This window comes from Anguilla rostrata, chromosome 15 (genome assembly GCF_018555375.3).
Source record: "Anguilla rostrata isolate EN2019 chromosome 15, ASM1855537v3, whole genome shotgun sequence".
Classification (NCBI taxonomy): domain Eukaryota; kingdom Metazoa; phylum Chordata; class Actinopteri; order Anguilliformes; family Anguillidae; genus Anguilla; species Anguilla rostrata.
In genome coordinates, this window is record NC_057947.1 from 20413790 (window position 1) to 20426541 (window position 12752).

Sequence of the window (12752 nt, forward strand, 5' to 3'; positions counted from 1 at the left end):
GTGATACTTAGGATTTATTTATACATTTCATTTCATTTCATTTTCTCTGCTTGAAAGTGTTCAGTTTAGTTCAGCCCCAAGTCATTTTTTATTTTAAAAGTCTATTATTTGTAAACAGCAGGCACTCTCATATGTTGGTCTGCAGTACCAACCAGCTTCTCCTCCCCTTTGTTCGCACAGTCGTACTACTACTATACATCAGCACTTTCATTTTGTTATTCTACGTCACTTGTCAACCATCAAGATGGTAATTGAACACCGTTGCTAGGTATGCAGCTCTCAATCTTCAAGGTCTGTCCACCTTCTAAGACGGTCACTGTTAGCAATGGGAGACTGAAGCTTCATCACCCCTGTTCTGAAGCAGCTACAAAGTTCTCTCAATTGACTGTCCTCAGCTAAACATCATGAAGATTTCAATGAGTCAATGCTCACTTAGGAAATATAGGAAATATTTTTATTACTTCAAATATGACATTTTTTTGTCATGGCCTTCATCAGAATATTTTCTGTATTTCATTAGCATGAGCGTTGCGCCTTTTTCTGCACTTTCTGAAATTAGAGTAGCATCTCATCTCTTGCTGCTTAAGCTCAGAATTCAAACTCTTAAAATGATAACATACAACAGCAGAAGCCATTGTGGGGTTCATGAAGCCACACACATATTGGATATGTCCATGGATATTTGTCCATTTCCAAGGAGATTTTGTGTTTAATAACGTTGTTTTATTCTTAACTTGTACATTAATGCATTTGGACAGATGCTACAGATGCTAAGTTAAAGTAGTAATGATTTCCACCACTAGAACAGAGTAGACAGCAACAATATAAAACATTACCTATGTAAAACAGATCAGAAATATTAAGTATTTTGTGAGGCACAGATTGAAGGATAAGCCAGAAATTCTTCCTCCCATTCTCTATAATCATGATTATGTGAGTTGCCTGTCAAACACCCAGACATAAAAAGGCTGCTAATATTCATATAATTATGAAAGTAGCAATCTTTTCTGAATCAGAGCTATGCGTCCCTCCCAGCTCTCCTCCTGGTCTCCCCAAGCATCTTTATGTATTTTATCCATTTAAGTCTCATTTTATTAAAGTCCTCAGATTTTAAAGACCTTTATACCTGTTTCAGTAACTCCCCCACCATCCCCTCCTCTCAACCCACACTCACCACCACCTTACAGAGAGCCGAATGAGTTATACTGCTTTCCCCTGCAGCACAAATGACCAGTCACTTCCCATTACCCAGTACACAGGTCACCCACAAGAAGCTGGAAATGAAGACACAGATATTGATTTTTCTTGCTCTCTCTCTCTCTCCCTCTCCCTCAATTCACTTCTAGCTTCCTTTATTGGCATGACAGCTTCACAGTCATGTTGCCTTAATTTGAAATGAAAAATAAATGGAAAACAAAAAAAAATGAGGAAACCACATTAAAATAAGAGTGGAACATCAATGAGCCTTCTTTTATGTATTCATTGAGATCGCATGGTAAATGGTTCTCACTCCCTCTACCTCTGTGTTTTAGGGATATTCGTGAGTTTGCTAACGGGTCTGTCTGCCTGGAATGTGACCCTCAGTGTGAGAAGGCAGAGGATGACACGTTGACATGCCATGGCCTGGTAGGTTTCCCTGAGAACTGGAACAGCATATACACCTTCCCTTACCACATGGATCGCCAACCCTGGTTCTAGAAAACCACGGGCACTGCCGGTGTTGTTTTCATCTTAAAATCATCAACCAATTCAGACTCCAAAAAAACACGTGGTCTGAGTTAATATTGTTAAATGCATACATACAGGTATACACCAGTATAACATCAACAGTAAGAGTCAGTTCTGCATTAGTCTCAACCCTTTTAACCCACTCAGTAAAAAATGGTAAAACTCTTTATAAAAAAAAAAAATAAAATAAAAATAAAATAAAAAATTATATGGGGGAAGGCTATTCCCAACTGCTTTTGTATTTTCTTTTTTAACCACAAAGAGCTGGAGTTTCAGCCATTGTGATTATTGGCACTATGCTGCTTGAACAGTTGTGAGGTCTTGGGTGATATGTGCCTCAAAGTGGTTGAGAAAAATGATGTGTTCTGATGCCAGCTGTCACTGCTGACTTGGTGACTGGACACCTCTTTTGAAACAAAATAAGCAGTACCTGAGAAGAAGAAGAAATGCTTGTGAGCAAGTGTGTGAGGCAGGGTTGTGTGTTTGTGTAGACACATTTGGGTGTATGGGCAGTCTGTTTCCTCTTTGACCTCATTCAACTCTTTGTTTCTCTGTTGCTCCCTTACTAAAGGATGTGTGTACTGTTGGAATGGCCACAGTCAGAGTCTTGCTTCTACCCCAGTCTAGACAAGTGAATAAAAAAATAGGACTAAACGGGTGGTGAGAGTTCACTTGTAAGCAGAGAGACCGCGCCCGGTCGCAGGCAATCCGTCTCAACCCACAACACTGTTATCCAATCAGTAAGGACCATGCTCTCTAAACTGCTCTGTGTAGTGGTTTTTTGAGACAGTCTGAAGTAAGCATGCTGAAGGCTTTGAGTTTTGGGACACAATGAGCTCATTGTTATTAAGGGATATTAGCTCAGGCAGTGCTTGATGCTCTTGGCAGGCTTCTGACAGCACGTTGGCTGGCTCTCAGCGAGAACAGACTGGAATCCACAATGGTGAAGAGTTTATATAATTTTTTACACCTAGACAGCAGTTTACATGACAGAAGAGGTCTGGCACCCATTTTGGCCCTTTCCCAGGGAGCCAAAATGGCAGCCTCCACCCACTTTACTATGGCCCATGTGTAATCCTTCTAAAATAATAAATCTTTCTGAAATGTCTGCATGCATTTACCATCAGGAAATGGCTGGCCAGCTGGTTAAACTGTGAACACTGCCTCTGTCACAATTAGTTACAATCCATGTCCCTTTATACTGTCCATAAAGACCTTGGTGACCTTGAACCATCTATATAAGTGAAGTAATAGATGGGACATTAGCTCTGCAAATTGTATTTCCTTCTAAAAAATAATTCTCATTACAATATAATTTACCTTGAAATTAGAATGTCTTAATTTTTTCCAGATTCCACCCCCCCCCCCCCCCCCAACATACCTGATTATTGTTTATTTATTTTTCCCATCTGAATTTTTAGCGTTTTTTTTTTTTTTAATTTTATTATTATTTTAAAAAGAGACATCTATAGTGGCTTCCATACAGTAGCAAAGCACTGCTGTTTTTTATATTATGGTGGGTAATCTAATCATAAAACCAGTATTTATTTATTTAGATATTTTATTTATTTATGCCATGCAGTAGCACAGATTAGCTGAGGAAGGATGTATTGTAGAAACACCAGCAGAGAGTCCTTCCTGTGGCACCTGGTGTCCCACAGGAGATTGAGTTTGGGTGTCCCGTCCTGCTAGCTTGGGCCAAGGAGGAACTGAATTTCACCACAGAACCTGATCTGATTTTGCTCATTCTGGTCTGACCATATGCTCCAGTGATGCTTTTCCCTCACACAGATGGACTGTCAATTTCCCTGCTAATTGATTTACTGCCTTTGTCAAAGATACAGATGCTAAGTTGATATGAATAAATATTACTGAATGGAATGGAAAGCTCTTTTTTATTCTTTTTGTTTCAAATATGTTTTTCCCATAAGTGTTCTGAAAAATGGCTCCATGCTGAAGATGCTCATTCTGTCCCAGACATCATTAGTGTTTGATAGAAATATAACCTCCAAGGTTGGGCTGAACTTGAAATATGATCAAAGACCGGCCCCTGAATCTGTAAGTGGTGTCTCTAAAATATGAATTGGGGTATATTTTAAAAGGAGAGATGTGGACAGTGGTATATTTTTCAGAGTAAAAATGTGAAAAGTGGCAAATTTTTAAGATGAGTCTGTGAGAAGCTCATGATGAGATTGCCATTCTTGCAACATTTTTACGAGGGTCCGTTAGACCCCTATTTGTGGGATCTGACACTTGTATAAATAAACTTTATGACTGCAGTATGGGAGTTTTGTGACTATGAGGTGACGGGGTTCACTTTTGTCAGTAAAGGGCAGGGAGGCATGCTCAGCCAGACTGGATTGTGAAGCGTGAGGTCAGCTCCTGCTGTATTTTGGGTACTGCCCTTGTGGAAGGGACAGGAAGTCCTATCCTCTCATATCCGTGGATGAGGCTATTCATCATCATCCTAAATGCGCATATCTTTGCCAGCCTCTGAGTGAAATTGGCACAGCATGAAGAAGTAGTCGCTGCAGACAAAATGCGCGCTCACTCAACCTTCATCACTGAACACTATTAACCCTGTTTCTCCATCATTCGTGTTTGACTGTGTATCCGTCTGTCTTGGCAATCTGTAAATGTTTGAATGTGTGTGGCTGATATCAGTTGGTCTTTGTTTGGCCACCAGTGTTCATGCTCATGGGTAGCACAGTCTGTACATTTCCAACTTCACTTTTATCCTGCATTATCCTCTGCACTAAGGGCTATGGGTAATAATGGCCTGTTTTTTCATGTTTCTCCCTCTTCCTCGCTCTTTCTGATTGTGTGACAGGGCCCTGATCACTGTGTGAAGTGCCTGCATTTCAAAGACGGGCCCAACTGTGTGGAGAAGTGTCCAGATGGCCTGCAGGGGGCACACAGCTTCATCTTCAAATATGCTGAAGCCAATAAGGAATGCCACCCCTGCCACTCTAACTGCACCCAGGGGTAAGAGAGAGAGAGAGAGAGAGAGAGAGAGAGAGAGAGAGAGTGTGTGCACGTGCGCATTAGATGCAGTTAGTTTATGATTAAGTGAATGAGTGATGTGAGTGTGTGTTCTATGGATGGCATGTTATACCGCTGGACCTGTTTGCCAGTCTATTTTTTTCCCACTAGCAGGGTACCCTTAGATGCATTACCCTTAGATGTGTTGCGTTTGCTGTGAAGGCAATATCCCCTCTCCGTCCTCTTTCTGTAGGATCTCTAATACTGCAGTCTTGTGAGAGAGAAAGTAGAGTCAACTAGAGGTCAGGATTAGACAAACACTGTTCTATACAGCTGGCCCCAATAACAGATTGCTCAGATTTTTACTATTATTTTTTATTTGCTGAATTGCTCCAGTACTGCCCTGCTTCAGTGCAAATATAATGCAGTTTACCCTTACCTCACCTCCATTCTGGCTCTGATGTTGAAAATACGCTGTCCTGTTCTGGTCTTCCTCTGGAGCGCATCAAAGTCACAGGTCCATACAGTCAGGTATCCAGGTTGTGGAAGCCTCCCGCAGTGAATAGACAAAAAAAAAAAAAGAGAGATGGAGTTCACTCATGGACAGAGGAGGGAGAGGAGGTAGTGTGGGTTTGAGATAATATTGGGTTCCCTCTCATCTCTCCTCGGTCATCAAAAAACGTACTGTACCTTTAATCCTCTCGGGACACACCCTTCAAGTCCTTTCATATCCACGGCAACCATGGTCACCAGTGGTTACTATCCGATTCGGTGTCTCATGCTCTGCGATAACCAGACTCCATTGAGAAATGTCTGCATCTAGGACCCTGACAAACCAAGGCAAGGTTTCAATGACCCCTCAGTACTTTCATAGACCATGTGTGGCTCAGTCTGTGTGTGCTAGCATTTGAATGTGTTTATGTGACTATTGCTTGCTTGTTGAAAGGAGAGAGAGCAGGCTCATGTATTTTGCTTTAATCAGAAATGGAAACAGGTGGGGGGGGTTGGAACCCCCCCCCCCTTATGGGAGGATTCTCCCGTGACTCGAGAGCGAGCCGCCCTGCGGACTGAGCTGCACGACTCACCGCTTATAGTTTGTTTTTAATACACGTCTCCTCCCTTCCTCTCAGGTGCACCGGACCCAGGATCCAAGATTGTCTGGGGATGATGGACAGGTATTCTCTTCCAAACCATACCCCATTTTTACTCTCCTTCCTCGTAGCAGGGAGTGTGCTTTTGGCTGCTTTTGATTGGTCATCTTTCCTTTTTCATGTAGATCTACACAGGAAATGTGTGTATTGGCAGCACAGTCAAACTATGTAGTTCTGCTATATGTTCTGCTAAACACCTCCTGGGCAGTTGGGGCAGCGGATTGGTCCTGGTGGAGTGTTAGGAATTGCTATTGGCCAGGTAGGGATCAGAGGATACATGGTATCAACCAGAAATAGCCTTCCCTTTTCTCTTATGTCATGTTTCACTGCCATTTTTACATGCAAGATCAATATATTGCACTTCATTTCAAATGAAATCAGCACAATATTCTTGTGCACGCGTGCGTGCATGCATGCACACACACACACACACACAGACACACAAACACATGTGCCCTCCAAATGTCTTGGTATTGTAGATGAGGATGAGCAATTCTGTATAACCCAGACAACACAAGCTTTATTGTAATAGCGTAAATGGGAAAATTATAGTCTTCTGTACTAATACAATTGGCCAGGGAAAAAGCTTATTTTAACAAGTACCGTTTTTATTTCCCAAATCATACTTATCAAAATTATTTGTACTCCTGTTTTCAGTACTTTTTGCAGCCTCCCTTTATAAAGGTAACATTACTGAATCTTCTACAGTCTTTTATGAGATTGGTAAACATATTGGAAGCAATTTTGTATAATTTCTCAGTAGTGTTCTGACATCCTTCAGGTACTTTGGACTTCAGATACTTACGGATTGCCCTCTTCATTTCAAAATTCAATAAACTCATTTTCCATAAAATTCACATCTTGTGATTGACATCACCATTTCAAAGCAGTAATTTATGGTCAATTAACTTTTTTTTTTTTGCTTATGATTGCTTTTAGGTATTCTTTGGATTGTAGAGCAACAAAGGCAATTCAAAATAATCAAATCATAAACATGTAGCATAATAATAGTAATAGGATTGCATACACAAATGCCTGTAATAGGATTGCACAACAGCACAGCAGCCTGGTGTAGAAGAATTTAAATACAGATTTTGGTGTTGAGGTAGATTCAGACAGCAAGACAACGGAAGAAAAATCTAGTCTTCATTACTAAAGCGCAGAAGCCAGGCTTAATTTTTATACTTCCAATTAATATACAGATTCATTGAATTTAAATCTGTATCATTTCAGATCTCTCTCTAATTTATTCATAATGGACTCTTTTTTTGTTGCATTGTCCACATCCCTCTCCTTCTGATGTCTATCACTCCATGGGCTCTGGCGCTCAGTAAATTCCAGACGCTTTGCTGTCAGTCAGAGATCGATGGTGTAAAAGGCCACACTGTTCTGCTTGTGTGGACAGGCCAACGGCGCTGAGAGAGGGAGCTGCTTCTCTCTTTTACTCCCTGCCGTGGTGCTGGCCTAGTCTGAGTCTCGGGGAGCTGCGGGCCAAACATTAGTTTTTAGTTTTGTTTTTTGTTATTTTGCCATTGTTGGAGTGGACCCCTGCTGTTTCACTGTTATGCTCATGCTGTGCTGAATCCTCATTGGGATGGTCTGCTGATTGGAGAGCAGGCTTTGGTCGTTCACGGTCAGAAGCTTGTGTGTTTCGTATTGTTGGATTGTTCGTGCCCTGATGTAGTTCAGCTGAAAGAAACACTGATTATTATTGTAGATTATATTTGTAGTCCAGAGAATTTACAGTGAGAGATGCTTGAACACACAAGTATACACACATATACACACACTCTTGAAAACACACATACATATACATATTCCACGCCATATGATATGGACGATGCTCTTCCTTACATTGTGCACACAGAACACTAGTCCCACATTTGTGATGGCATTTTATTGCACTACAGTTTATAAAATATAAAATATTATAAAATGCCTGCCGTACTATAAAGCTTTTGTTGATCAAGGGTGGTGTACTTGAGTACAGACTATGTCAGTTCCTAACCATAGGTGGCCTCTATAGACCAGCAAGTGTATAGCTGCTATTGGGTTGAGGTGGTGCACATATGAACTGTACAGTCTGTTTCTGCTCTGCTGTAAGGGGGGTGTGAAAGGCGCCGGGTCAGCCCTGGTATCAGTGCGAATCCGCCGCAGATGGAGCAGTAATGCACGCAGCGGGGAACAGGTTGGTCTTGATTAATTACGCTCGCCGGTGGCTGAATGGTCCTGGACCCCTGATACAGCGACGGAGTCCGCCTCACTTCCCCCGGGGGTGGGGGGGGGGGGGGGAGCGGATCGGCCACGGCAATTTACACAGAATGGGTTTTAACAAACACAAAGCTGCGGAGACGCCGGGCCTAGTGGAAACACGGCAAATTAATTTGGGATTAATAGGACAGGGGACCGCGGTGGGCCTCGCAAACAAAATCGAAGTGAACGAATGCAGTATTAAAAAGACACGCGTAAGAGGCAGGCCCAGCTGAATCGTTTAGAGGTGGAGGCGGAGACAGCACTTGGTAATTTATAGACAAGTACACAGGCCCCTCAGTTGAGGAAGGTGGGGGGGGGGGTGTGATTAGGCCAATCAGAGACTTGAGCTCCAGACTAAAGTGCAGAACATGGTGAGGTGAGGACAGTGAGTGCAGGTGGAACTGATAAAGAAATAGGACTCAAACAGGAAGAGCGTTCTCCACACCTGGCTGTGCATAGGTCCCAAGGGCCAATGACTGTACTGATACTGATGTGGACCCCCTTCTATATGATATAGGCATTTTGTGCACTATTAACCCTATTAACTATTAACTATTAGCTTCTAATGAGTGGCTGAGCTGATAGTGTAGACACACTATGAATGTCCATTCTGAATGGATGTTGTGTGGAGCTGGGCTGATCAGGGCTGATCAGAATGCACATGAATAGTGTAATGTCGTGTGGAGCTGGGCTGATCAGGGCTGATCAGAATGCACATGAATAGTGTAATGTCGTGTGGAGCAGTAAGGAAGCATGTGTGCAGGAATCATCTGTAATAAGGTAAGTGTAAGGTAACAGCATAGCATATCAGACACCTTTATCAACATGCAGTATGTAAAACAGACACCTCAGCTGCTCCACTGCTCAGCTTTGTGATGAGCAGTGGAGCAGGCTGGATGCTGGTCTCAGAACTGCAGCCTTACTGAGCTGATCAATGGACTGCTACTTTATTAACCTGGCTGATACTGATCTGGAAGCAGTCTGGGATGCTAATTCATGATTATTAGCTACAGCAGCAACTACATTATCTGTACTTTATCTCAGTGATTTATTCACTCTGGACTCTGGGAGTCCAGGCTGGTCGATCAGTTTTGTATTTTATCATAATCACTTACTCATACTATAAAATCATTAGCTAATGTCTCTTTCTTTATTAACTGTTGATTTATTATGTAATATGGAGTAAAGAAATAATAATGGTTAATAATGTTACTGTACACTGTAACAAACTGAAAGTCACTCATTACTTCTCTACTGAGGTGGATGGTGATCCCCCACTGGGATCAGTTACACATAATGGCTTGACTTGATTGAAATATACGATTCAAAGGATGTTTGATATTTGCTTAACATTCTTAAGCTGTTTTTCACTTGATTAATTATCAAAGGTTGTGATGAAAGAAAGATTAATAATTTACGAGCAGAAGATTCGTTGAAAGGAGCTGTTTGTGTGAATGCATGTGTGTGTACGTGTGCGGTCTTGTGCGTTCTTGAGTACGCCTCTTTCCGCTGTGTTGTGCACTAAGACCCCCCAACGGCCCTGCTCTTCTTCTCCTCCTCCTCCTCACGTCTGATGAATGCGCTTTGCGGAAAGCAGAGAGCTCGTCTGGTTTCACGCATTTCTGAGGGAAAAGGAGCCGAGCGTGATTGCGTTTAATGAGATCCGCTCTCGTTTGGCTGGTCTGATTTCCCCGGGTCTGCGCGGAGCCACTCGAGTGGAGGGCCTCCACGGCGGCCAAATCAGCCCCCTCTCGAAGGGGGAAGAGGGAAGCGGCGCGCTGCGGCCTGATGGGAAGACACACGCTGTGAGGCGCTGATGGACCGGCTGGATGGTGGCATCACTGCGGCCCTCCACCGGACCGACCGCTCCTCAGCACCCTACGCTCCTGTAGCAGTGAACCTTTCACAGCGAAACAAACAGAGACCCTTCAGCAGCCAGCTTGCTCAACCTTTCACCTCAGTGTTGTATTTTCATTTCTGCTGCGAATCCCATTCCTTATTTGTTCGCCATTGGCGCAGCACCCTCTAGGGTGAGGCAAGTGCTGGCAGCCGCCCACCGCTTATTTCAGGTTTGCAGGCATCCCATTGGCCGGAGTAGACCGCTCTTGATAATGCGGTGGGGACTGAATCCGTTTCCCTGGGTGACGTTGCTGCGCCAACGTAGACAGATTGGAAGTACCGAGAATGGGCTGTGCTGAGATCTAGTGCCTTCAGCTTCAATCACAAGACTGAAGCCTTCAGCTTCAATTCTCTACTTACCTTCTGTGTGTCTGTCCATCCTTTCCCTCCCCCTCCCGCTCCCTCTGTCTCTCTCTCTGCAGGACTCCGCTCATCGCAGCCGGAGTGATTGGGGGTCTGTTCGTGGTGGTCATAGTCGCGCTCAGCGTGGCGGTCTCCGTCCGTCGCAAGAGCATCAAAAAAAAGCGGGCGCTAAGACGATTCCTAGAGACAGAGGTGAGCCTCCGTGTCTCACCTGGGACAGTTCTGGGATTACTTTGGCAAGTTTCCCAAGAAAGTTGGTCTAATTCCTTTATAACATTCACCTAATCCCTTTACAACTGAAGTTTCCATTTTGCACTGGTGGCAAAAGTATACCTCTCTCAGCATTAACTTTCCTGTTTAGAACATGGTGATAAATGAGTGCGAATGTGGCAATGCCCCTCCCCATTTCTGCTCTGGAATTCCTCTCCTAATATCCCCACCAACCCCCACCCCCTCCCCCTGCCCTCAGATGAAAATGAGTTCATGAAAGAATCTACAGGATTGTTAGTACCCAAGGAGAGGGAAGAGTTGATTAAAATGAGCGCTAATTAGATTGCACCACAGCGAGGGATTCAATGGTACACAAATACGGAGAGGCCGAAAACAAGCTCGTGTTTGTTCCTCCTCAGTGACTTTAATGAGCTCAGATCTGCTGGCTTGAGAGCCCTCAGGTTAAACTGAGGCGTTGGACTGTTCTGTTCTCCCAAGAGAGGGACACGCTGATGCTCATAACCAGGTTAACCCTTTGTCTATGTCTCAGTCCTTTTCAGATTAGCTTTATTGCTTTGATAGGGAGTGTGTGTTGCCTAAGCACGTTAAGAGTAAAAGTTAAAAACAAATCATTAAATCTGGAAGCACTTGTGCTTCTCTGATGGCATTACTGCATCACTCATCACTGTGTTGCCGTGTCAGAGTGACTCTGGAGGGAACAATGTTCACAAGAGCAACACACACACACACACATTCTATCTGTAAAAACACAATTGCACACTATTTTCTCACTCTTATACACAGAAAAATCCACACAGCTGTACAAAGATACATGGACAGACATAATATGTCTGTCCGCCCTGGGCGTGTCGAAGTGTCCTTGAGCAAGACACCTAACCCCTAACCGCTCTGGCGAATGAGAGGCATCAATTGTAAAGCGCTTTGGATAAAAGCGCTATATAAATGCAGTCCATTTACCATTTAGTATACAAATAAACAGTATTCACATTCCTGGTAAAATGCGTGATTCCTCACTGTGAACCAATGGCTCACTGTTCACATATGACAATTAAAGGTGTGTATTCAAAAGGCTCAGAGAGCTGTAGAATAGCTGTGTGATGCAGTAACAGTAGCACAGTGGATGTGGGAGGGCTCAGGTTTCAGCACCACAGGGTTAAGCAGAGCACTGGACAGTTCCCCCCTCAGGGCTCCAGTGATAGGATTTCAGAACCCGCTTAGTGGACAGCGTCGTGCTGCCAAGTCTGCTGCTCTCTCCTGGACATCGGGCTGGGCTGAGAGCTCCCCCACCCCCCACCACCATCCTCAGCTCTGCATGCGGCTCCTCTTCAGTGGAAAAAGCACTTTTGTCTAAAGCTGCTGGTCGTGTCTGAACATAATGTTTCAGAGATGCTGGGAGGCTGATTTACAGAGCGTTTTCTCAAGCACTTCAGGACTAATGATACAGCAAGTCACTCACTCACTTCATCTGTGGCTGTTTCCCTTCTCTACTCTTCTCTCTCAGACTCTCTCACTCTCCCTCTTTCTGCCTGGTTCTGTCGCTCTCTTTGTCTCTTTTTTTATCTGCATGGATCTGTGAGCGTTGCCCATTTTATTTATGGATGTTTAGGGACAAAAATAGAGTGTAGAGGAATGAATTGGTGTCTACAGGTTCTCATCGCAGGTGGAGCACTGACAAATGCTTTGATGGTTTAATTGATCAACCGCTTGACACATTGCTTTATCATTTCACTGATTGATTGATTGTTTGACTGATTGTCATTTTGGTGACTAATTGTCTGTTTGGCTGGCTGGCTGATTGACTGGCTGATTTTGCCCCTTATCCTGAAAGCTGGTGGAGCCGCTGACCCCCAGCGGGACAGCCCCAAACCAGGCCCAGCTGCGAATCCTGAAGGAGACCGAGCTGAAGAGGGTGAAGGTTCTGGGCTCTGGAGCGTTTGGCATTGTTTACAAGGTAAAAGCTGCACCCTCATACCCCAGAGGGTGTTCAACATTCTGACAGCGTTCCTGTAAGGTTGCAACATTCACACACAGACACAACAGCAGAGATCAGGTCACGCTGTGCTCTGAGTGTACGCTCTAAATCATGAGTAGAAAAAGCACATAGACAGCTGTTCTGCAGGGACACTGCCTGCAGGGATTAAATCC

General features: G+C 43.8%; 2 protein-coding genes across 4 annotated transcripts in view; both read left to right on the forward strand.

Annotated features, from left to right (window-relative positions):
- LOC135240620 (myosin light chain 1, skeletal muscle isoform-like) overlaps positions 1-12752 on the forward strand; it is a 465194-nt gene that overhangs the window by 342885 nt on the left and 109557 nt on the right. The window lies entirely within an intron of this gene.
- LOC135240762 (receptor tyrosine-protein kinase erbB-4-like) overlaps positions 1-12752 on the forward strand; it is a 200883-nt gene that overhangs the window by 150714 nt on the left and 37417 nt on the right. For both annotated transcript variants that reach the window (XM_064310666.1, XM_064310667.1), the window contains exons 14-18: positions 1533-1626; positions 4559-4713; positions 5841-5885; positions 10436-10568; positions 12436-12558. In XM_064310666.1, coding sequence (XP_064166736.1) covers positions 1533-1626; positions 4559-4713; positions 5841-5885; positions 10436-10568; positions 12436-12558 — 550 coding nt within the window. The remainder of the gene's footprint in view (positions 1-1532; positions 1627-4558; positions 4714-5840; positions 5886-10435; positions 10569-12435; positions 12559-12752) is intronic.